Raw genomic sequence first — 24,559 nt, forward strand, 5'->3', positions numbered from 1 at the left:
CGTTACCTGTATAAAAGACACCTGTCCACACACTCAATCAAACAGACTCCAACCTCTCCACAATGGCCAAGACCAGAGAGCTGTGTAAGGACATCAGGAATAAAATTGTAGACCTGCACAAGGCTGGGATGGGCTACAGGACAATAGGCAAGCAGCTTGATGAGAAGGCAACAACTGTTGGCGCAATTATTAGAAAATGGAATAAGTTCTAGGTGACGGTCAATCTCCCTCGGTCTGGGGCACCATGCAAGATCTCACCTCGTGGGGCATCAATGATCATGAGGAAGGTGATCAGCCCAGAACTACACGGCAGGACCTGGTCAATGACCTGAAGAGAGCTGGGACCACAGTCTCAAAGAAAACCATTAGTAACACACTACACTGTCATGGATTAAAATCCTGCAGCGTACGCAAGGTCCCCCTGCTCAAGCCAGCGCATGTTCAGGCCCGTCTGAAGTTTGCCAATGACCATCTGGATGATCCAGAGGAGGAATGGGAGAAGGTCATGTGCTCTGATGAGACAAAAATAGAGCTTTTTGGTCTAAACTCCACTCGCTGTGTTTGGAGGAAGAAGAATGATGATGAGTACAACCCCAAGAACACCATCCCAACTGTGAAGCATGGAGGTGGAAACATCATTCTTTGGGGATGCTTTTCTGCAAAGGGGACAGGACGAGTGCACCGTATTGAGGAGAGGATGGATGGGGCCATGTATCGCGAGATCTTGGCCAACAACCTCCTTCCCTCAGTAAGAGCATTGAAGATGGGTCGTGGCTGGGTCTTCCAGCATGACAACGACCCGCAACACACAGCCAGGGCAACTAAGGAGTGGCTCTGTAAGAAGCATCTCAAGGTCCTGGAGTGGCCTAGCCAGTCTCCAGACCTGAACCCAATAGAAAATCTTTGGAGGGAGCTGAAAGTCCGTATTGCCCAGCGACAGCCCAGAAACCTGCAGGATCTGGAGAAGGTCTGTATGGAGGAGTGGGCCAGAATCCCTGCAGTGTGTGCAATCCTGGTCAAGAACTACAGGAAACGTATGATCTCTGTAATTGCAAACAAAGGTTTCTGTACCAAATATTAAGTTCTGCTTTTCTGATGTATCAAATACTTATGTCATGCAATAAAATGCAAATTAATTACTTAAAAATCATACAATGTGATTTTCTGGATTTTTGTTTTAGATTCCGTCACTCACAGTTGAAGAGTACCTATGATAAAAATTACAGACTTCTACATGCTTTGTAAGTGGGAAAACCTGCAAAATCAGCAGTGTATCAAATACTTGTTCTCCCCACTGTGTATATATTTATATATATACATATACACACAAGGAATCACTAGTACCTGTTGTTGTGTGAACGTACCCTCAGAGTCCAACGAAAGCAAACGTGATCAAACGTAAAACAAATGAATAATATTGCTGAATATTAAATGTTGCTATGCCTATAACCACTAATAAAACGTTATTCACATGTTGCCTGCAAAATGGATCATTAAGCACCTTAAATCAGCACAGGTGATTCATTAACTTTATGAATGTAGAAAACTTCAGCACAATGCTTTATCTTTAGGTCTTTGAGTTTTCATCTTGTTAAATTATGCAACAGTGTAGAAATGGATTCTTTGTGTATCGTTACGAGATAAGGTAATTAAGATAAGACTAAATTGTGAAAAAAACATCTTTGTACGTGCGCTGTGTTTATCTATATGACTTTATGACGGGCATCTGTCGATAAGATTTTCCAGCCCTAATTAAAGTAACTGCAAGTCAGCCTGCTTGATTTTTACATTTATGCAACACATTAACTATTAATATTATTATAAAATAACTAATTAACATCTATATCTGCCTTTCCCTCAGTATTATTTTCTTGGCACATTTTATATGATTCAAACATCTTGATGAATCACTATTTGAAAATATTTTTTTTTTATGTTAAAGTCCCTTCTGAAAAAGCAGTACACTTTAGCATACTTTTGAGCCTTGCAAAAGTATTCATGCCCCATTTTATTTTAAAATTGTATCATGTTGTAGCCTTGTGCTAAATTGCTTTAAATTTATGTACACTTATGTAATTTGGCTGGCTGATCCATAATGTGGGATCAGTCACTGCAAAAGCTCTTTTCCCTCTGCTATTGAAAGCGGTTTTAGGAATTTGGAGTAAATTATTATCCTGATATCTTAGGCTCCTCGAGGGATTATGGTGATGGAGCTGGTTACACAGTGTTCCATTATAAATAAGCATGAGAATTTCGCATTTTGACCCACTTGTAGGTGAGAATTTTGAGAGTGAGTTTCAGTAATACTGCCGAGACATATAAAAGCGTGGATCGCAACCTCCAACGAATTCTCAGAGAATAAACTAATGTAAAAAAACAAATAAAACCTATCACAGAACTAATTTGTAGACAACTGCTAACTCTAACCCGGGAGGAATGTTGTGTAGTCCCAACCAGCCGTTTGTTGTAGTCCTTAAAAAGTGATTTCTTTAAAAGCAAATCTCTCCCTTTGCTTTGAACTTTGAGCGTTGTAACTTTGCAGATGTTGTTTATGCTCAAACAGCAACATTACACACTAACTAAAGTTAGAAAAGTCAAATCATAATCAACCACCCCTTTAAAACAACAGGGACAGTTCCAGCATGGACAGTTACCGGAGTGAGGGATATGAAGCATCTGTCTGAGAAAGTAACAAAACAGTTTGAGATCAATTTCAAATGCAAATAGAAAGTTTGTGCATATGTTTGTTTTTGTGTAAGAATGCCTAATATTGGCATTAAAAAATTTCTGACTTTTTCACAGAGCACTGGTATCCTGCAGTTTGTATTGTGTTTGGGTGGTTATTAATAATAATAATAATGATGATCATTTTTTATTTATATAGCGCCTTTCCAACACCCAAGGTCACTTTTCAAAGTGGCAGGTTCTCAAACTTGGGTATGTGAGGTGACAGAAGTCATTTTGCCGTTCATTTAATTCTACCCCACCTTAAAATAACATTAAAACTGAGTATGTATTTCTATCAGGTAAAATGCCATAAATGCATGACATCCGATCAAATTACCTCATCTTTTGCAGTCAAAATTGACTGCATTCACGCAAGCTTCGTGCATACAGATTGCGTGCAGATTACGCTGCCTTGGCAAATCGCGCCATAATGCCGTAAAAGTGGGGATTTAGCACTTACTAGCATGAAGAATACAGATTTAAGATTCAGTCTCTCTTCGTGTGAATTCCTGTGTTAATGTTGATCACATTATATATCCACACGATTGCAAATGTGACATTGATTTTATAGCCTACTACAACAGTTCGACAAACAAAAGTTTTTTTTTATACTAAATAATAACTCCAACGAAAGCCACAGCAGAACTGCAGCACACAGCCAAAGATGGGCATAAATACATGGAAATGTATTTACAATAAAAATACAAAAATATGTATTTAAATACAAATGCAAAATACTGTGTGAAAAAATGAAATGAAATACAAATACAGTATTTTGTATTTTGAAAATACATAAAATAGGCCTACATGTGAAACTGGCCATCCAGTGCAGGTATAGGTCACAGTGAATGAAGAAACTACATAGGCCTGCTGACTTTTTCCTAACTTTTCCTAACATCTCTGCCCTTTCTTTCTTTCTGGCTGGCAATTAACTTTTATACTTATTTCTGACCAGTTTACAATGTAGTCTATTACTTGTGGTGAACACTATTAAAAAATGCATACTGTATGTAAAACTGTGGGCACCTTTTCTGCTATCTAGCAAAGAATATGGATGGGCGATGTGACGATCCAAGGGGCTGTTTTACTTTATTTTGTCCAGCAGGTGTCTCTGGGTAACACTTTTTGTGTCTCCAGGTTAATTGCTGTGTCGCAGGTGTTGAGAATTGGTTGTGATTAACCATGCTGCTTATAAGATGCTGGCTTTCTCACCCTCGGGAGGTGAAAAGATTGGGGCTTGGTCTTTGCTGGTCTCGCTGCTTGGTGGACATGCTGACTTTCTCACACTCTCCAGTCCAAGCCTTGGTGTTGTTGTTTTTGTATCTTTAGATTTTGTCTTTTACTTTAATGTAGTTATGTCTGTTTTCTAATTAAAATATACATTGGTGCAAATTTGATTGTGTTGTATGGACTCTCCATTCATGTTGCTACTCCTTGAGCCAAGGGGTTGTAACAGCGATATGACCAAAATCTTCACAATTCACAATATCGGTTTTGATACCACAGCAAAAACTGAATTTCAAAAAAAAAAATATATTTTTTTTTTTGCAGGTAGTAATGCTTTTAAGTATAGTAATTTTATATTTATTTTATGTACAGTTTATTTGTTTATTCAAAGTTTATTCAAATTAGAAAGTTTAAAACTTAAAATTAGAATTCATTTGACAATATTTACCCAAAGTTTTTTTTTTTTTTTTTTTTTTTTATGAATAAAACTAAAAGCTGAAGATGTTTGTGGTGTATCATTCATCAGTGCTTCTTTTTCCACTCCAACATTCCAATAATTCCTGCCCACTAAAAGCTGCACGGATACATTTGCTTACCCCACAAATAGGCCCATCTATGTAAACGATTTAGAAAAAGTTCCATCGATTCACACTTTATACCATCGTTATGATACTGTATGTAGTGTCATATCACCCAGCCCTAACATGCACTAATGCTTTAAACACATTTGACAAGATAGTTGATAAAAAAACAACAACCGATCAAGACTGATTGGCTAAAGCCAATTTCTGCCTGTGCTCTTTTATTCTTTAATGTTAACTGAAGGCAAATCTGAATAATGCACTATTTTAACTTTAATCAACAACTAGAATTGATCATGACATCCTCACCTTATTCCAGAAAAATCGCTGACCCAGTGCTGAGTTGAGTTGTACTCATGGCTGGACTGGCCATTGGGCATTTTCCCGGTGGGCCGACGTGCTTTTTGGGCCGATACATCTCATACTCATACATACTTTTTATTATTTTTTTTATTTTTTTTAACGGCCCATAAAATGTGTACATCGGCGGCCCATTCGTTTTGTTTTGTTTTGTTTTGCTTAATTGGCGGCGCTGGGTTTGTGCCGGTGTAATGCAGTGGTCAAAAAAAGTCAGTGTTAGTTTTTTTTTCTTCTTCTGACAGACCAGCCCATGAAACACGTAGATCAGCGGCCCATTGGCTCTTTTCTTGATTGACACTGGGCTGGCCCAATCACAACTTTAAACGAGTGAGCGAGAGTGCAGCAGTGTCAGTGTGTATCTGTCAAAAAAGTCAGCGAGATGGAGAAGAAACGCAAGGAATGTGCAGAGAAATAGCGTGAAAAAAATAGAACCAGGCCCTTAAAGCAGACACTGTAAACTGTGTCAAAATATATGTTTTCTGACCTTCATCAGCTCCAGCGGCAGAAGATGATAGTGAGGAGGATCAGGAGAGAGATGAGAAAGTGTAGAGTCCGCGGTAAGCAGAACTACTTTCAAAACATGTCATGAGTGTAGGAACCCATAACCCAGTTACAGATTATTTCCACATCTGCATAGTTGACGATTACCGCAATTCACTAGACATTTAATAAGAGGCGTTTGTAAACCATGTTTTCCGCCAAAATAAAAGCTTGATGCAGTTTGCGTCAAAATAAAAGATCATGTGCTTATCTCCTTCAAGTATAGAAATTGGTACAACACTAATTATGAAAGTTTCCTTTATTTTTTAGTGCATTTATTTTACAAAATATGGCTATTACTGTCATTGGATTAATATTATAACTATTATTATGTAGGCTAGTAGGTGTAATGTAAATAGATACTGTAACTAAAAGAGGTTTGAATTTTTCTTTGTTTAATTTGCACACTGAATATGGGTTGGAGCTTTTAATTTTGAACTCTCAAAGTGCGCCAGATTGATGAATTTAACATTAAAATGCACAAAATTTTCTCACGGGGGGGGCATGCCCCCCAACCCCCCTAGAAGGACCGAGGTCCCACCACCATAGTTTTAACAAAAATCCTGTGAGAAACACTTGTATTGCTATGCCAATGCAGCTTATAGCTTGTTTCAGGATTCATCACTGTGGACTATAGTTCAACTGTATTAATAAATGTCAAATTTGTACTTATTTCATCTGTTAACTCTCACTCGTTCCTATACTCACTCATTACATGGCATTAGTGGTTTTAATGAATAGGAGTTGGTATGCATATAATTAAGGGCGTGCAAAGATGGGTGGTGTTTATGATCATATAGTGGGCCGGTCTGGGCCAAAATGCCCGGGCCGATTTTTTTGTCCCAGTCCAGCCCTACTGCAGCTCACACGCATGAATGTTGGGGTTGTCTGAACTAGTTGCTGCATGAAATCAGTGATAAAGAGGTTGACTGGCAAAAAGTATTTTATGTATTTTGGAAATACAAAAATACTCATCTTAAATGTATTTAAATACAAATTACATTTGATTTGTTCCAAAGGCTTTAAAATACAAAATCGTATTTTAAAATACATGTATCTGAAATACTGCCCATCCCTGCACAGCAGTGTTTGTGAACGAATCTGCGGCTTTGAACGAATCGTGAGAGTCAATGGTTCAATGGTTCATTCATAATATAGGCACTTGCATCGGTACTGTATGTCTTGAGGAAGAGCATTCCACAGCTTGGGAGCCACAATGCTAAAAGACCTGGCACCTATGATTACCAAACTATTGAAACTGACTGAATATGGCACAGCCCTACCTAAGATATTTTTCACCAGCCGCCAAAGGCTGCTCTTTATGTGTCTTGTCTGGACACCCCCCATGGAAGAGAGAGGGGTGGGGTGAGTAGTTGCTCATTATCATTTAAAGAGACATGCACTGAAACGGGTCGCTGTGAACAGAGCTGTTTTTGAGGACATAAAACAACCATTGAGGATTTTTTGGTTACTAACTTTACATGAAGACCCTAAAGAATCATACCAACTTGTGGAAAATGGGCATCCGATGACCCCTTTAATTAAACCTTGTCTGTGAAACCGAGGGTAAACAATCTTAAGTGTACTTATTAATTAAACTAACTGTACCATTTTCAGTTATTTGCAATCAAATGAAAAATTATAATAGATCAAAATTATATTAAATGTAATTAGTTGAACTTAAAGTGTTTCTGAGTAGTGAATCTTTATATGTAATTTCATAATTACTTCTGTTGTCTTTGAAATGAAGTGTAATGCCGAATGTACTGAATCTAAAATATACTTTAATGTAATTTCTATTGAAACTTGTACATCATGTATTTAAATATGTACATGCACATTTGTAATGATGAAGTTGTAATTCGGTACATTTCAAATATATTTACTTAGTATGTATGAACGTCAACACATCAAAAAAGTGTAATTCTTTAAAGCATGGCAAACAATTAAAACATTTAAAGTGTACTTTAGTGTAAAACTTAATTTGACATTGTTGCACTTTTCTTTTCTTTTTTTTGCACGTTTATGGCATTAATATTATATGCAATTAAAGTCTTTTAAAATGATACTTTGAAGAGCTGAAGTAAAAGTGCACATTCAATCCACTGAAAGGGTTAGTTCACCCAAAAATGAATTCACCCTCAAGCCAACCTAAGTGTATACGACTTTCTTCTTTCAGCCGAACACATAATCAGAATATCCTGGCTCGTGAGTGTGAGTGAATAATGGGAATGAATACCACAGATTTTAAAGCGCATCCATCCATCATAAAAGTAATCCATACGACTCCAGGGGGTTAATAAAGGCCTTCTGAAGCGAAGCCATGAAGTCTATGTCCGTCAATATGCGTCGGGTCAGAGGTCACTCTTCAGCCGGAACTCGACTTGCGTACGGCCGTTACCGGAAGCCGGTGATTATAAAGTTATAATTATGGATATTTTTCTTACAAAAATGCATGGCTTCGCTTCAGAAGGCCTTTATTAACCCCCTGGAGTCTTATGGATTACTGTTATGATGGATGGATGCACTTTTTTGGGCTTCAAAATCTAAGGTACCATTAACTCCCATTATAAAGCTGGGAATCAAACCCTGGAAACCCGATGAAACCCATTCAAAATCAAACTAAAGTACCTTGTTGTTGTGTTTTTGCTCACACACAAGAGCTACAGTTCATCCCAATTACCGGATCAGTATTTAAATAGGAGATAGAGAGAGAGAGACAGTGGGACAGCGGCACAAACTTGGAAAAGGAGCTTACAGGATGAAAAGCTCAATCCTGAGATGAGGATCAGAGAATGAGCTTAAGTTCTCGAAACGTAGGAAGCAGCTGCTCTTCAGCGGGACAAAGAGATCGGACAACCAAATCCCGTTATCACAGCAGCCAATGACACACACCAGCCACTGATTCAATCTGAGCTTTACGCATACAGAGCGCTAATGCAAGACAACACCCTGGCTTTCAGGACGCTTTTTTAAATACCTTCTTCAGATGTGAATCACTCAGGAGATAGTTACCGTTGCACAAAAAGTTCTTTATAGTGGTTTTGACTTTAACTGTATGGACAAAACAGGAGTCATACAGGTTTAAAAAGACCTGAGAATGAGTAAATGATGACAGAATTTTCATTTTGGGGTGAATGATCCCTTTAAAGTCAAATTAGGGTCCTATAGGCTACTGAAATTAGAAGCAGTAAGACATTTGCCAAGATTGCTAATGAGTTTATTTTAAAAACAGACAGAATACATCATATCATAGAAGGTATTGAATGACATGAGGGTGTCCTCGTAAATTTCTGGAGCTGGATAATATTTAAAACTAGTGGATGTTAAACAATTCAGAGTTTCTGGTACAAATAAACTTTCATAGAAAAGCAGATGTTGAACCGAGCCCTGGTGACCCCAGGGCCGCTGCTACGTGATAATGCAGCCGCCCTTCTCCTTGAATGGGTTCTTGTCCTCTGGGACGCCCTTGATCAGGGGGTCTTCGGCAGACAACTCCTCAACGAAAGCAATGATTTCTGGGGCTGTTGTTGAAATCTGAGAAAAAGAATTGGGAGAGATGGTTCAAGGATGATTGTTTCTTTAAATTGCCGCTCCAATTGGAATTAACTACGCAAATAAGTAGCCTAACCGAACAGATCTATCTGCAAATGCTGACTCAGGGGCCTAGACCTTATTCACAGCAGCGCCATCTTTCATTTTTAACATAACATTTCAACATAGTCTCGGCCCAGATCACATCTGGGGCCAGTTGCATAAACTTAGCCATTATGTTAAGACAGTGTCTTAAGATCTAGTAGGCTATGCCCCACTAGCAGTTAGTCAAGGGATGGTTAGTCTTAAGACTAACTCGTAAGACTAGTCTAAGTGGTTTATGCGTGGAATCCACATGTGGCCCGGATCTGGGCCATGCATGTTGCTGTCTGGATTATTTAATGTGTTTTTTGGATAGTTCTGCAAACAATACAATGGAAAAATATCTTTCTGAGAAATTTCAGTTGACAAAAACATTCCAGGCACCATGAGCTGTAAAAAAAAAATTTATTAGTGATCTAGAAGCTTTATCATATGGAAGCTTGTTTCCGCCACATAATAAAAAATGAAAAAGATAATTGTAACTTTTTATCTCAGAATTCTGACTTTTTATCAAGCAATTCTGAGAAATAAAGTCAGAATTGTGAGATGTAAACTCGCAATTGTGAGATAAAAAGTCAAAATTATCTTTTAAAATGTTTTATTCTGTGGCGGAAACAAGCTTCCATGCTGTTTTTCACCGCGGATGTCATTGGAAACACGTAAAGTCTCACAGCCCTTCCATTCCTGTCATGGCGCTGCTCTCAATAAGGTCTATTCACAGACTGAACGCATTTTTGCGATTAAAAACGCGAGACGCATGTCAGTGAAAAACGCGGTTTAAGATTTAAAATCTTAAATGTAGATTCTTACCGCAACTCGGGGAGTGTTCACTTCCACCTTCAGCTGATCCAGCTCCATCTTTAGGATGTCTTTATCTGACATATCCCGAGCCATCCTGTCTATTCAGAGCAAATAAGACATGCGTGAAATTAAGCTCAATATTCACATCGAAAAAGACTCATGAACAATGCTACTAGCCTAAATATAAATAAAAAATAAAAAAATACAAATGTAGCCTATTTGTTGGGTGATTCAGTAATGTTAAATAGCAGTTAATTTAAATGTTACAATTTTTCAGTGTACTAAAAGTAGGCTACTGAGAATCCCAGAAAAATGCACTTAGTGTGATTAAAACACAAGAAAGTTAATGTTTTATTTGTATAAAGCTTTTCACAATAAGAATGGTTCCAATCAGCTTTAAAATAATGTTCAGTAACTCACGATTTATATGTCAAGAAGTGCATTTATTAAGTTTTGAAAGAATTCTCAAATGGCTGCCATGTAAATTTTTTTTTTTTTTTTTTAAATCAGTAAAACTGATTTCTCACTTGACAATTAAACATCTGATATATTCTGACCAAAAAATAAAGAAATAAAAGTAAAAATAATCCATTTACCTGTTGAATGGAGGGCCTGGCAGCAGTCTGAGAAATGTCCTGATGTCTCCTAAGAGTTCATCAGCGTGGAGGACTTCCTCCGAGTCTGTGAATCTCAGGCTCTTCTCCTCTATTTCTGTTGTTCGGACCCCTCCTTCCCTTTGCTCTTTCTCAGGTGTAGAGATTGATCCTGGTGATGGGGATTGAGCTCTGATGTCATCAATCTCCACTGATCTCATTAGGCCAATGAGAGCAAGCAGGATGGCCATGAGAAGTAACCTCTAAACAACACTGAAATACTGGAGGAAAGGGCAGCATCTGAAAATGAACCAATAACATACTTCTTTATACTTGGAAGCCTAAAATCATCCGTGCATCTTACTAAGGATCCATGCAAACTTTGGCATAGAAAGAGCTCAGTGTGAGCATTGGTTGAACATAATCAGACAGTAGAATGTGTGAATGTTGGTTTCCAAAGTGAAATGCTCTGTGAAGAAGTCAACAGACAGTCATTAATACAAACTCCATTAATAGCCAAGCATAATAAATACTGAGTCGTACACTACCGTTCAAAAGTTTGGGGTCAGTAAGTATATATACTGTATATATTTAAAGAAATTAATACTTTTATTCAGCAAATATGCATTAAATTGATCAGAAGGAGGCTAACAGTAATTGCTTTTTGTAATTATTGCCACAAAATGTTTATTTCAAATAAATGTTGTTGTTTTGAACTCTTTATTCAGCGCAGAATCCTGGGGAAAAAGTAGGCCTATCACAGTTTCCACAAAAATATGAAGCAAGCAACATGCTAAAACATGCTACCAACATGCTAAATCAGGTTATCAACATATTATATCTCGCAAGCATAATGCTTAAACATGCTAGCAATGTGCTAAATCATGCTAGAAACATGCTACCAATGTGTTAAATCATGTTACCAACATACTATGTCATGCTAACCTTATGCTAATGTGCTAAATCAGAAACATGGAAACAATGATGCTAAAACATGCTAGCAATGTGTTAAATAATGCTAGAAACATGCTAGCAAAGTGTTATATTTTACCAATTTGCATTGTGCTAGACTGTATTGCCTTCAAACTACTACAAGCTTTTAAAACTTCTTCAAATTTTCCAGGCTTTCTCAAAGTTTGTCTTCTTGACAAGTGCATTAACCAGTTGAACTTTTGTTTACACTCAATCATGAAATACTGAAACTCAGTCTTAGGCTCTCTAGATCCTAAACTGAACATGAGGGTTGAACTCAAAGAGTGTCACTGGGACTTCTGGCCATCAGCCACTGGCATCAATGCCTAATAAACTGCTCAGCGCAGGATTACTATTACCACGATCTGCTTAATAACTGCAGTGCTTTCAACCATTGGCCATGTTGGAAAACAGACTGTTATCTGATGACTGAGAGTGTTTCGGGGCCAACAAATCACTTTTAAAAAGCTATTTCGGATAGTTTTGAACATGGCAATGGAGGAAAACATTTCCAGAGAAGTGAGCCAGACCTGAGCGGGACTGAATTCACGCTTAGAGCTGCAATATTTTTCCACTCAGACACATCTTCGCAGTTGAGTGTGTATTGAACTCCTGAATAAGCTTGTTGTTGCACTGGCTTCACCTGTAAGCCTAAGGATCTGGCTTAGGCCCCCTTTGTCCTGAATTAGCAAGAGGGACATTGAAGACATTGAGTGACTTCATGGCGTCATTATGGCGAGGAGCTTTACTGCTCTTTAATCTGACATTGAGACGTTATATTACTACTACACTTTCATTAAAAGCATATCAGATTTCATTGTGAATTAGGTAATGCATTAATGAATAGTTCATCAAAAAAAAAAAAAATTACAATTCTGTCATCATTTACTCACCCTTAAGTTGTTCTAAACCTGCATGAGTTTCTTTGTTCTGTTGAACACAAAGGGAGACATTTTGAAGTATGTGTGTAAACAAACAGTTGTTGGTCCCCATTGACTTCCATAGTATGAAAAAAAAAATACTATGGAAGTTTTCTAGTCATTCTGAATAAAAAATAGTTTCAAAGTAAATCCTCCACCAATTTATACAAGTAATAATTGTTTGTATATTCTATGCAACCTCGTATTAATAAATATTCAATGAATGTCGAATTGTTCTCTAAAGCCAGTTGGACAAGAGGTGACAACTGACTTATCGTTTCCAAGAGACTGTCACACGCTAAAGCTTTGGTAATTGAGATAAGACTAATCAAGCACCAAGCAGGATTATGGGCCATAGATATCAGGAGCTGTCACTCTCCCACAACCAGGTCACCTTACTTTCCTTTCAAAATGATCTTTGACTAGTTTTATGAGTCAAAAGACGGAATACAAAGCCCTTAAATTCTGACTGAGTGTTATTTAAAGACATTTAACTTAAACAAAAACATCATTAGATGATGTATAGTATTTTGTAATATATTTGGTGTCAGTTAATTAAGGCTTAATCAGTTATTAAACACACTTAATCTGGATGGTTAGCAGCATTCAAAGAGAGTTTGATGCCAATATAACACTTGTTGTTGCATTTTTATCTGGTAAACACAAGATGGCACTAAAAACACTTCACCTTATCCAAGTGTGTCAGTGAGTTATAATAATGCTAAAAATAAAAATAATAATAGGTGTATCCAAAAGGTCAATGTTTATGATGATTTTCTTTATTCATATTATTTCTATCCATATTATTCATTCATTATTTGTTCTATCTTTAAATTCATTCCTTGTCTACTTCATTAACCTTCAATAATTTACTCATTATTGTATAGCCTACTTGTTTATATTTTTATTCATGTAGTATTATCCAAGAATATGTATATTGTGATCACATGTTTATATACGTTAATATCTTAGTTACTGTGTTTTGTTAGATATTAATAATAATAATAATGTTTTTTTTTGTTTTTGTTATTAATCCTAGGTTAACTTTTCAGGGAGTCTTTTTTCTGGAATCTGAAGCCGAACAACGTTGTCATATGAATCATCGGGGTGGATCACAGTAGTCTGTGATTACTAACAAAAAACTTTAGATATTATATTGAATTAGAGTTTTATACTGAAATACTCAAATACCATGTTCTGTAAAATAATCAGTGAATCTAAAAAAAAAAAAAAAAGATATTTCAATGCAGCTTAATGGGGAAATGGGCTACCTTACGCCCTCTGGAGGAAAACTACTGTGTTTCCTACATTAAAGAGTTACTATCGGGCAGCAAGCGCTCACTTTTTTCCCCCAACAAGGTTCATGAACGGCGTAGCGATGGACAGTCGAATCCGCGAATCGATTCTTTTCAAAGAAACGGTTCAAATAAATGATTCATGATTCTTTTACGTCATGACGCAGTTACGTCCTTGCTGCATCCACCAGGAAATCGAGGAAGAGAAATTCGAGAAATTGTTACTATGCTGTGAGATGTATCTTTATTGAATGGAAAAGTGATTTGCTTGGGAAAAGTGTGGTTATTAGGCCCCATAGGTTTCAAATTAGAAATAAGGTTACATAAATCTCCTTTAACTTTGACATAGATTGTATCCAGTAGCCTAAATCACTATTTACAGATATTTAAAAAAGGTATAAGTATAAACTTTTTGTAATAACTATCATGAAACTACTAAAAAATATGAAACTGCTATGCATTTATTTTGACACTGAACTTATTCAGTTATATATACAGTGGCGTGAGCCTATCACTCAACATATTCAGTATTCAAGACCTCTCTCAGTTTTATGGGAAAATGTAGGTCTACAATCAGCACATGAAAAGTTTTCAGATTTAACAAAAGTACATTTCGTTCTTCATCTATTGGCTGACAACAGTTCTTGTTTTCACGAAGCGTTACTGATTCAATCAAAAGACTCGACTCAAATGAACGATTCGTTCACGATCCCGAGGAACTAGGAGATGATACTTCCGCCATCCTGAGCCATGGCTGCTGCAACCCGCAAAAAAGCTCTGAGATTTTTCTCGCAGTTCGGAGCCTTTATTCTGACTCGGTTCGGGTTCTGGAACAGTTTCAGCATGTTGATGCTGTTTGCGGAGCGCGCGGATGTGAAACGGTACGTAGGAAAGCTCAGAAGAAGGCTTGCAGGGACACAGTGTAAACACATGTGACATGCAGTAATTCAACAAAAGAATATTCGATGAAGTGCTTGTGCTTAAACTGGATTTGTACATCATCATGCCTATACTGCTGTTTTGCAATGCGTTTAAGTTTCATTCAAAGAATTGACAAAGCCAACCCCCCCATATACCACATAAAGTTGGCAAAGTCTTAAATGTAGCTACCGGCTTATATTCATTCTCTTAAATGTTTTTTTTCTTCCTTTCTCAGGAAGCCAGACATCCAGGTGCCTTACCTGTACATTGACCTGGGAGCTGCGGTGTTGTGTGCCAGCTTCATGTCCTTCGGGGTGAAGAGAAGATGGTTCGCTCTGGCTGCTGCCGTTCACTTGGTCCTCAGCACATATGTGTCCTATATGGGTGGACAGGTCCATTATGGAGACTGGTTGAAGGTAAATACAGGACTCATTTTGGTGGAACTTTTCCTGTTTCTAGTGGCACCAAAAATAATTGATTGCAGCAGTGATGATGATGTGTTTTTGTAAGCCAACCCTTAAAGGAGAACTCCGGTCAATTTTAACATTGAGCTCATTTTTTTTTGTACATTTGGAGTGCTGTCAATACAGAGAACAACGACAAAAATCAGTGTTGCCTACACCGTGTTATCCTCTTTTTAAAATTTGCACCCTGTTGACTTCAATGGGGCAAGTTTTAAACCTGCTTTTAGCCTCTTAACATCCTTGATGTGTCATTACAAGTGCACAGCCAATGTGAGTGATTCCTTCAGAGTGAACACGAGTGAATCTGACTGCAGTAGATGTGCAAGATATGAATAAAAATGATGTTATTTCAGCCAGCGCACATACCTGTATTTACATCCTGTTTGCGGTTGAAGTCCACAGTAATCGATTGTCGAGTTCACGCGCATTGGTTTAGTACGTACGATCATGCGCCGAACTCGACAATCGATTACTGTGGACTTCAACCGCAAACAGGATGTAAATACAGGTATGTGCGCTGGCTGAATAAACATCATTTTTATTAATATCTTTCACATCTACTGCAGTCAGATTCACCGTGTTCACTCTGAAGGAATCACTCACATGACCTGTGCACTTGTAATGACACATCAAGGATGTTAAGAGGCTAAAAGCAGGTTTAAAACTTGCCCCATTGAAGTCAACAGGGTGCAAATTTTAAAAAGAGGATAACACGGTGTAGGCAACACCGATTTTTGTCGTTGTTCTCTGTACTGACAGCACTCCAAATGTACAAAAAAATGAGCTCAATGTTAAAATTGACCGGAGTTCTCCTTTAAAGGGATAGTTCACACTAAAATAAAAATTCTGTCATTAATTACTCACCCTAATGTCATTCAAAGCCCGTTAGACTTTTCGTTCATCTTCAGAACACAAATGAAGATCCGAGAGCTTTCTGTCCCTCCATTGGCACCTACGCAACTACCACTTTCAACCCCCAGAGTGATAGTAAAGACATCATTAAAGTAATCCATGCGATTCCAGTGGTTTAACCTCAGTTTTATGAAGAGACGCGAGTGCTTTGCGTGCGCAAAAAACATAATTTTTATTTACAACTTTATGTACAAAATCTCCGACAATAACGCCTGCTCTCGCGTCAACACAACTCGCATGCGTCGTGGTGCTCTCATGAAGTTACATTGGAGATTAATATTTTATGTATTTTTGCGCACACAAAGCACTCCTGTCACTTCATAAAACCTTTCTGGGGCTTGAAAGTGGTAGTTGCGTAGCTGTCAATGGAAGGACAAAAAGATCTCAGATTTCATAAAAAATATCTTCATTTGTGTTTGGAAGATGAGCGAAAGACTTGCGGGTTTGGAACGACATGAGTGTGAGTAAGTAATGACAAAATTTCCAATTTTGTGTGAACTAACCCTTTAAGTCGTTTAACTTAACAAAACCCCAGTAGAAAATTTTCCATCAGCTTTTGGATTATTGCAGAAAATAAGCTGTTACCCAACAAAATGTATGATTCTTATGTTTTGTTCCTCATGATCATCATCATCATCATCGCTAATGAACACAGCTTTCATGTGTTTTGAGGCTTAACTACAACTACAGTATACAAACACACTAGCAGTAAAAAGCTAAAGTAAGCTGTAAACAAACTACAACACCACAGTCGCCACCATTAAGCTTCCCACATCTCTTTCAGTCTTTGACTAAAAACATTTTCCCTGAAAGTTTGAGTTAGTGTAGTTTGAAAGAGTGCGACGAGGCTGTGAAAGCGTCTAGTGAGTAGATGAGTTTACACGTTCACCGTGATGATGTTTAATGTCCGACAACCTCTGTTTATAGTCCCATTTAGCCAACAGCTAGTAAAAGTAATCACTAGTGGGGTATTACTGATGTGTTTTATGTTGTTAAATGCTAAAATGTGAACTTGTTTCTGAGTTTTGGCCTACAGAAATACACATTCCCTGCTCAACTCTGTTGGTCACAAAAACAAATAGTCCCACCTCAAACTCACACCATTGATGCTAACGTGAAAATGAACCTATGAATTTTTACAAATGACACTTTTGTTCTACTTTTATGGATCTTCTCATTTACTTCGTCTCTGACTGCTCATGCAAATCCATTTTTCATATCACAACCACCCAAGGGATTAACCATCTGCAATATAGTGTTATATAACTGCAGTAATATCTCTGTTTGAACATAACACAGCAGTCAAAGGAAGGTTTGTTGGAACGCCAATCATCTCTCCATTGCTTGGATATAAATGTGAGATGCTAACCTCTAATGCTAACCTCCTCCACAGGTGAGGATGTACTCCAGAGCGATGGCCATCATAGGAGGGTTTCTGGTGCTGGCCAGTGGAGCAGGAGAGGTTTACAGACAGAAACCTCGCACACGCTCGCTTCAGTCCACTGGACAGGTGTTCCTGGGGATTTACTTGATCTGCATGGTGAGTTTGTCCACTTGATCACAGAGACAGATATGACTTTGCCATACTTGTGCCATGCTGTTATGCTTGCCACATTGAAAACCTGGGATTTTTAAAATGGTGTTTTGCAGACCTGGAAAATCACAGAAAATGTTGTTATCGGATGTAACATATGTTACAAGATAGAAATGACTATTTTTATTACATCATGTATAAATTTCACTAAGAATATTTAAAAACAGTTATGCATTATTCACTGATAAGGTTTAGAAACTTCAGTTAAGCTCTACTGAAATGTAAACTAAGTTAAGCATATTTAATGAAATCAAATGTGCATATTTAAAGGGGTGATTGATTATGATTTGACTTTTCTAACTTTAGTTAGTGTGTAATGTTGCTGTTTGAGCATAAACAACATCTGCAAAGTTACAACGCTCAAAGTTTAAAGCAAAGGGAGATATTTGCTTTTAAAGAAATCGCTTTTTAAGGACTACAACAAACGGCTGGTAGAGACTACACCACATTCCTCCCGGGTTAGTGACATCACTAACCCTACAATTTACATAAACCCCGCCCCCTGAACACGATTTATAGATTATCAAGACAGAATATGCTAATCAATGACTAGAAGAGAACTACACATCAGCTACATAAGCTCCGCCCCCTGTGCCGGGAGCAGCATCTCATTTGCATTTAAAGGGACAGACACAAAACGATGCGTTTTTGCTCACCCTCAAAAATGGACAATTTTAACAATCTACATAAAAATATCTGTGGGGTATTTTGAGCTAAAACTTCACACACACACTCTGGGGACATCAGAGACTTATTTTACATCTTGTGAAAATGGCATTATACCACCCCTTTAATAATGTAGTGTGACTGAACATATAACATCGAACATAACATGTTGCATTGTGCTGAATGATCTCATTTGATCATTAATATCCTAAACCCTGTGAAGCCTGACCTTTAATAGTCAGAAAAATATATTTTAAGCTTTAGACAAAATATTTGACAAATGTCTGTATACACGTTTTGTTTTATATCATATTTGATACATCAGGTTTTTATGGCTCATATAGTATGATATAGTGAGAATATGAAGCTCACAAAAACTTAATTCAGTGGTTTTAAACTGAGAAAAAAATATGCATTTGGTGCAGATATTGTTTATATAGCTAAAATGTAAGATGAAATCCTGAGTATAAAAGGTTACTTACATAAAATGCATATATCTGCCAATAACGTCTTAGTGAGATGCTGTTGTTTCAGTCCAGTAAATGTTCATCTTGAAATATATTACTAACAATATAAAAGTTATTCTTACGCAAGGCCTTTTACTTGCTAAAAAAAGTGTAAACTCTCAATCAGGCGACAGAAGGCACGTGCAAGATTGAGTTTTGATCATTTAAAGGCCTTGGAAATTCATGTATGGGTGAAGATACTGGTTAATATTCCTGATATTCTCATTTGTCCTCCAGGTGTACTCTCTACAGCACAGTAAGGAAGACCGACTGGCCTATCTGGACCATATTCCTGGTGGAGAGATCACCGTCCAGCTCCTGGTGGTTGTGTTCGGTGTGCTTGCGCTCGCCTACCTCTCGGGCTGCTACGTGCGAGAAGCCTCCCAGATCCTGGCAGTTCTGTTACCTTTGGTTGTGCTTTTCATCGACGGCAACATCGGTTACTGGCACCGCACCTGCCACGTGGAGTTCTGGAACCAGATGAAGCTCATCGGCCAGAACATCGGCATCTTCGGAGCAGTGCTTATTCTAGCCACAGACAACTAAAGATACAGGGATATATATGACAACATCTGTGTACAGGCAGTGCTTAGGACAAACAGAAGAGATCGAGCATGTGTCTCGGGATCATAATAATGCTCAGAAACTGTGTGTACGCTCAAAGGTGCAGAGGATACAATTCCCAGCTTGCTCTGGGGTCTCCGATCGCAAGCACAAGGTCTTCAAAAGACGGTTTACATTGCATTTGTTTCCTTTTTAATGCTTTATTTAAAGTTTAAGAACGACTAGAAGTCTTAAAAAAATTCAATTACAGTTGAATGATGAATTATGGAAACATTATTGTTAGTTTTGGTGTTCTTAAGCGGTATAGTAATGTGGATTTTTTTTCCATGTTACAGACATTTAAAATGCCACTAATTTTTTTTGCTGCTTGTATTTAGTTTGCATTCCTTGTACAACTATAAAATCACAATGTCAATAAAAAAAATCATTGTTTTGTAATGGAACCTACAAAATCGTTTTATTATTGTGCAGTGTGAGAGATTTCTTTTTGAGTAAATATTACAACAGCAACTCAAGAATTCACAGTATTATAAAATTATATCAACCTTCAAGTGTTATTTTATCAATGGTTTTATCCACATAGAAGTGTACAAACTGAAACTAAAATAAAAGTTTCAAATGTAAGATCTCTGAAAGATTCAGCTAATAATCTGGTCAACAAGAAAATGTTGATCAAACAAAAATGGTCCAGCACAAAGCACACAGTAATACATTATTAACTAAAATCACTTTACGTGTATTTAAAGTAACATTGAATAAAATTACAATTATTATTGAGTTCCTTCTCTGGTTTTTCATGTGTCATTCTGCTTGAGACCATTAATTTTAATGTGACATTACTCAGAGCAAGGTAAAACATATTCAATCCTATTAATTCAGCATGGATATGAGTTAAGAGTTCTGCAGTGATGCCGTATTTTTGTTTGCTTCCCTCAACAAAAAGTCATTAGGATTTTTTCTGTTGACTTTTGTATAATTGGAGAAAATAAGCTCTGTGACCAAAACAAGTTTATGATTCTTACATGTTTTGCTCATCAAGATAAGCTTCACTTTTATGAATTTTGAAGCCTTAATACAATCGTCAGAAGTAAAACGCTTAAGTTAGGGTACACACCGCAGTCACATGACTCCAACATCACCACCATTAAGCTTCCCACTAAGAAATCTTTCAGTCTTTGTTTAAAAACATTTCGAGTTATAAAAATTCGAGTTATAATAGTTTGAAAGAGCGCAATTATAAACAGTTTCTCCAACAACTTCTGTAGTCTCATTTAGACACTTGTTAGCTACCGCCTATTTCAGACTTGATAAAAATCCCAAGGGGTGTATTTTTTGTCACAGAATGAAATGTGATGATATCTTGACCTTGTGTTCACCACAGACCTTATTTCAGGCATTTAACCAAAAACCCTTTCAGAAAAACCCATTGACTCCAGGACGCTGGAGCCGGAAATGCTAACATGCTCATTTCCAGGTTTTAGCCTACAGAAATACGTCATCCCCGCAGCATTCTGTCAGAATTTGACAAAGAATAACTTTTGGTTACACTTTATTTTAAGGTGTCATTGTTACAGTGTAATTATATATTTAAGCACTGAGTAATATTAAGCAATGTCCTTACTATAGGGTTAGGGTAGGATTAGGATTTGGTTGCATGTAATTATGCATAATTTACTGTTATTCCTACGGCAAGTACATGTAACATATGTAACAAGGACACCGTAAAATAAAGTGTTACCACACTTTTTTATTTATTAGGCTAGGAACATGCATTGGGAAACTAAAAGGGTTCAATTTTGATTTCACGTTGAGGTGAGTATGGATATGTGCTACACCGAACATAAACGAAGACCTGGTCCGATATTGTAAAATAAGATTGTATTTCTATTAAACAGCTGTTGACTTTTCATCCCTTCCTCATTTGTAAGACTCCCAAGGCATTTGATCATTTCCTTGGTTTTCCAGGTTCATCCTTTTCTTTTTTCGCTTCCGCTCTGCCATAACCATGGCCGCCACCACAGTGACCATCACAGTCCCAGTAATGATCAGAACGGTGGCCGTTTCTGCGATACACAGCTGACTGTGCATCAAACCCAGAGAAGCTCCGGCCAGTAAGAGCGGAGAGTGGCATGTGATATTCACGTAATCGTCCACGTGGAGATGCCTGACGCGGAGTATCTTACTGAAAACACGATGCAGATCGCAGTCACACGTCCAAGGGTTCTCTGACATCTGCAGATGCGTGCTGGGCGTCTTAAGGTTTAAGAATATCTTGAACTTCAGGCTTCTCAACTGGTTGGCTTCTAAGTTCAGTATGGTGAGGGTTTGTAGGGGAGCCAGAGCTTCCACTTCAATCTTGGAGATATTATTGTGGCCCAAGAGAAGAACCCCAAGACCTTGTTGCATGGACAGCAGTCCTCCTTGGAGAACCGTCAATTGATTCCACGCCAGGTTAAGGTGCCTTAGAATTGTAAGTCCACGAAATGCCCCAACTTCAATGACCCGAATGTGGTTGTGACTGAGATCTAACCTCTCCAGGCTTTCTAGGTCCTCCAAGGAGTGGGTCTCAAGACGCTCCAGAGCGTTGTGGGAAAGCTTGAGATCTTTAAGAGAGGCCAATCCTTGAGAGAAATCTGGAGGAAGGACATAGAGCTCATTGTAAGCCAGGTCCAGCTTTTCCAGGAAGGTCAGAGAGGAAAGAGCCTGGAACAGAAACAGAACACAATCAGCTAACAATCCTTTTAAATTGAAATTTAAAGACCAAAGATAGAGGCAGAGGAATGCATTTTTGAATCACATTTGAAGGGATGGTTCACTCAATTCTGTAGTTATTTACACACACTCCTGTCGTTCCATCCATACGTTTACATAAACCCCGCCCCCAGAACACGATTTATAAATTATCATGACAGAAAATGCTAATCATTGACCAGAAGATAACTACACATAAGCTACATAAATTCATCAACCAACCATTAAGAAATGTTGTCTACATGTTCTCACTTCTTCTTGAGTCTCTCCATCATTGTCCGACTCTGGTTTGAACATAAAAGGCTAAATGTTTTAGAAATGTTCAGTGCATGTCTGTGTGAGATAAGAATGAGCTGTTGTAGCTCCACCCTCTGTGCCGGGAGCAGCAGCTCATTTGCATTTAAAGGGACACATACAAAAACTGTGTTTTTGCTCACAATTTATAAAAACATGCTATATAAAAATATCTATGGGGTATTTTGAGCTAAAACTTCACATACACACTCTGGGGACATCAGAGACTTATTTTACATCTTGTGAAAAGGGCATTATACCACCCCTTTAAACACTTTCATTGAATGGACAAAAACACAGATGTTTTTCAGACATCACAAAAAACTTATTTTGTGGTCCACAGAGGAAAGTCGTGTTTGGAAACATCAGGAGGGAGACTAAATAATGACAAAATTTTAATTTTGGAGCGAACTATCCCTTTAAATACACTTAAAAACAAAGGTTTTATATATATAAAAAAAGGTTTTATAAAGTATATATAATAAAGATTCTTTATTGGCATATATGGTTTCATGAACAACCTTTAACATCAGTGGAACCTTTCCATTGGACAAAAGGTTGTTTATAGTGCAAAAAGGTTCTTTAGAAGATTAAAATGATCTTCACACTAGAAAAAATGGTTCTTTTAAGAACTGTTCACTGAAAGGCTCTTCTGAGGAACCCAAAAGAGTTGTTCTAAACTCTAAAATATAGCTTCATAGAGATGCCATAGAAGAACCATTTTGGTTTCCCCAAAGAACTTTTCAGTGAAAAGTTCCTGAACCATTTTTATCTTCGTGCAAAGAACCTTTTTCCTCTATAAAGACCTTATGTGCAATGGAAATGTCGCAGGGATACTTAAGTTTAAGCATGTATATGCCAATAACGAACCTTTATTTTTAGAAGAACCATTTCTCTTAGTGTGAAGAACATTTTAATAATCTGATGAACCTTTTTCCACATAAAAAAACCTTTTGTGCAATGGAAAGATTTCATAAACTTTAAAGGTTCTTCATTGAATCATCGATGCCAATAAAGAACCTTTATTTTAAGAGTATAGTTGGAAAAATAATTTCATAAAGACAACCTAAATTAAGCGCACCTGAGAATCAACCACCTGCATGTTGCTTTGTGAAAGCAGAAGGATCCGGAGGACCCATATCCCAGTAAAAGAGGTACTCCTCAACTCCGACAGCTTATTCCCACTGAGGTCCAAGAGCCACGTGCCATGTGGAATACTGTGGGGAATGTGAGTGAACCCTCGGGATCGACAGTCCACCAGCGCAGATGCTCCGTAACAAGAACACTGATGAGGGCAGAGCTTTGAGCCTCCAGCGACGAGGAAAGTGATGGGTAAAAATACCACGCAAAGCATCTTCAACTTGAGCTCAGAGATCCATATCAACAAGCACGCTTGTCTTGCTCGTTCTCAGTGCAGAACCGTCTGGTTGAGCTGAAAAGAAATGACATTAACTGGTATATTCCTGTATATCTATCATTAATTTTCAAACGGTTTGCAGTCTGAGATCTACAAGGATTTGTGGCTTGGCATGAGTACTCAAATTATATAAAGAGCTTAATCCTTTAATCAGTTTATCATTTCACACAATCAGCATCAGAATCCATCATGTTGGTCAACATTCTTCATGGCCAGCTATCAAATTTCCAAGACATTCATTCATGCTTAAAGAATTACAGATCTAATTGTACTTACCAAAAACTGCACAAGCCGACCTTCAAGAATACGGAGCGACTGGTTGAGTTGAAACATGCCACACTCGTATCAATTTCCATTCAAATTCAATTTGATCCCTTCTTTAAACCTTTACTCAAAAACTGAACAATACTACATTTCCATTTAGCAGATGCTTTAATCCAAAGCCACTTACTAATGAGGGAAATCTGACATCTGCAGCCTTGGGTCTTGTTCCACTACGAATATAGAAACTCAAAGTTCTGATTTGGATCTAAAGCAAACTGCACCTGGATGCAGAGCGTCCCCCGTGCAACCCTGCCTTTGAGTCTCTATGACCTGGACTTGATTTATCCTCAAAGCACATTGCATCACTCAAGAAACAAGAGTACTTGGTACATACTGAATATTTCATTGAACTGTCCATTAATTTCTAAGCAGGAAGTGTAGTTTTACAGTTAAGTATGTTAAAGATCTCAATGGAAACCCCAACAGAGCATCTTACACCATGTTAAATCTTTGACGTGTGCCACGGTGAGGTGTTTCGAGATGGAGACGGGTGC

At 37.7% G+C, this 24,559-nt stretch overlaps 3 protein-coding genes across 3 annotated transcripts; 1 reads left to right on the plus strand and 2 right to left on the minus strand.

Annotated features, from left to right (window-relative positions):
- Positions 1-8,636: 8,636 nt before the first annotated feature.
- Positions 8,637-14,959, minus strand: gngt2b (guanine nucleotide binding protein (G protein), gamma transducing activity polypeptide 2b). Its single transcript, XM_079851397.1, has 5 exons — positions 14,834-14,959; positions 12,331-12,367; positions 10,469-10,765; positions 9,882-9,970; positions 8,637-8,972 (listed from the first exon to the last, which is right to left on the minus strand). The coding sequence occupies exons 4-5, from the start codon at positions 9,963-9,965 to the stop codon at positions 8,847-8,849; spliced, it is 210 nt and encodes a 69-aa protein (XP_079707523.1). The 5' UTR covers positions 9,966-9,970; positions 10,469-10,765; positions 12,331-12,367; positions 14,834-14,959; the 3' UTR covers positions 8,637-8,846.
- On the plus strand, positions 14,321-20,055 carry tmem101 (transmembrane protein 101). The gene is made up of 4 exons (XM_079851396.1): positions 14,321-14,533; positions 14,809-14,989; positions 17,343-17,489; positions 18,953-20,055. The coding sequence occupies exons 1-4, from the start codon at positions 14,403-14,405 to the stop codon at positions 19,259-19,261; spliced, it is 768 nt and encodes a 255-aa protein (XP_079707522.1). The 5' UTR covers positions 14,321-14,402; the 3' UTR covers positions 19,262-20,055.
- LOC307146985 (uncharacterized protein) lies at positions 19,642-24,124 on the minus strand. Its single transcript, XM_079851395.1, has 2 exons — positions 23,406-24,124; positions 19,642-21,982 (listed from the first exon to the last, which is right to left on the minus strand). The coding sequence occupies exons 1-2, from the start codon at positions 23,676-23,678 to the stop codon at positions 21,197-21,199; spliced, it is 1,059 nt and encodes a 352-aa protein (XP_079707521.1). The 5' UTR covers positions 23,679-24,124; the 3' UTR covers positions 19,642-21,196.
- Positions 24,125-24,559: the final 435 nt, after the last annotated feature.

Source organism: Squalius cephalus (assembly GCF_949319135.1).
Source record: "Squalius cephalus genome assembly, chromosome: 19".
In the NCBI taxonomy this organism is placed as follows: Eukaryota; Metazoa; Chordata; class Actinopteri; order Cypriniformes; family Leuciscidae; genus Squalius; species Squalius cephalus.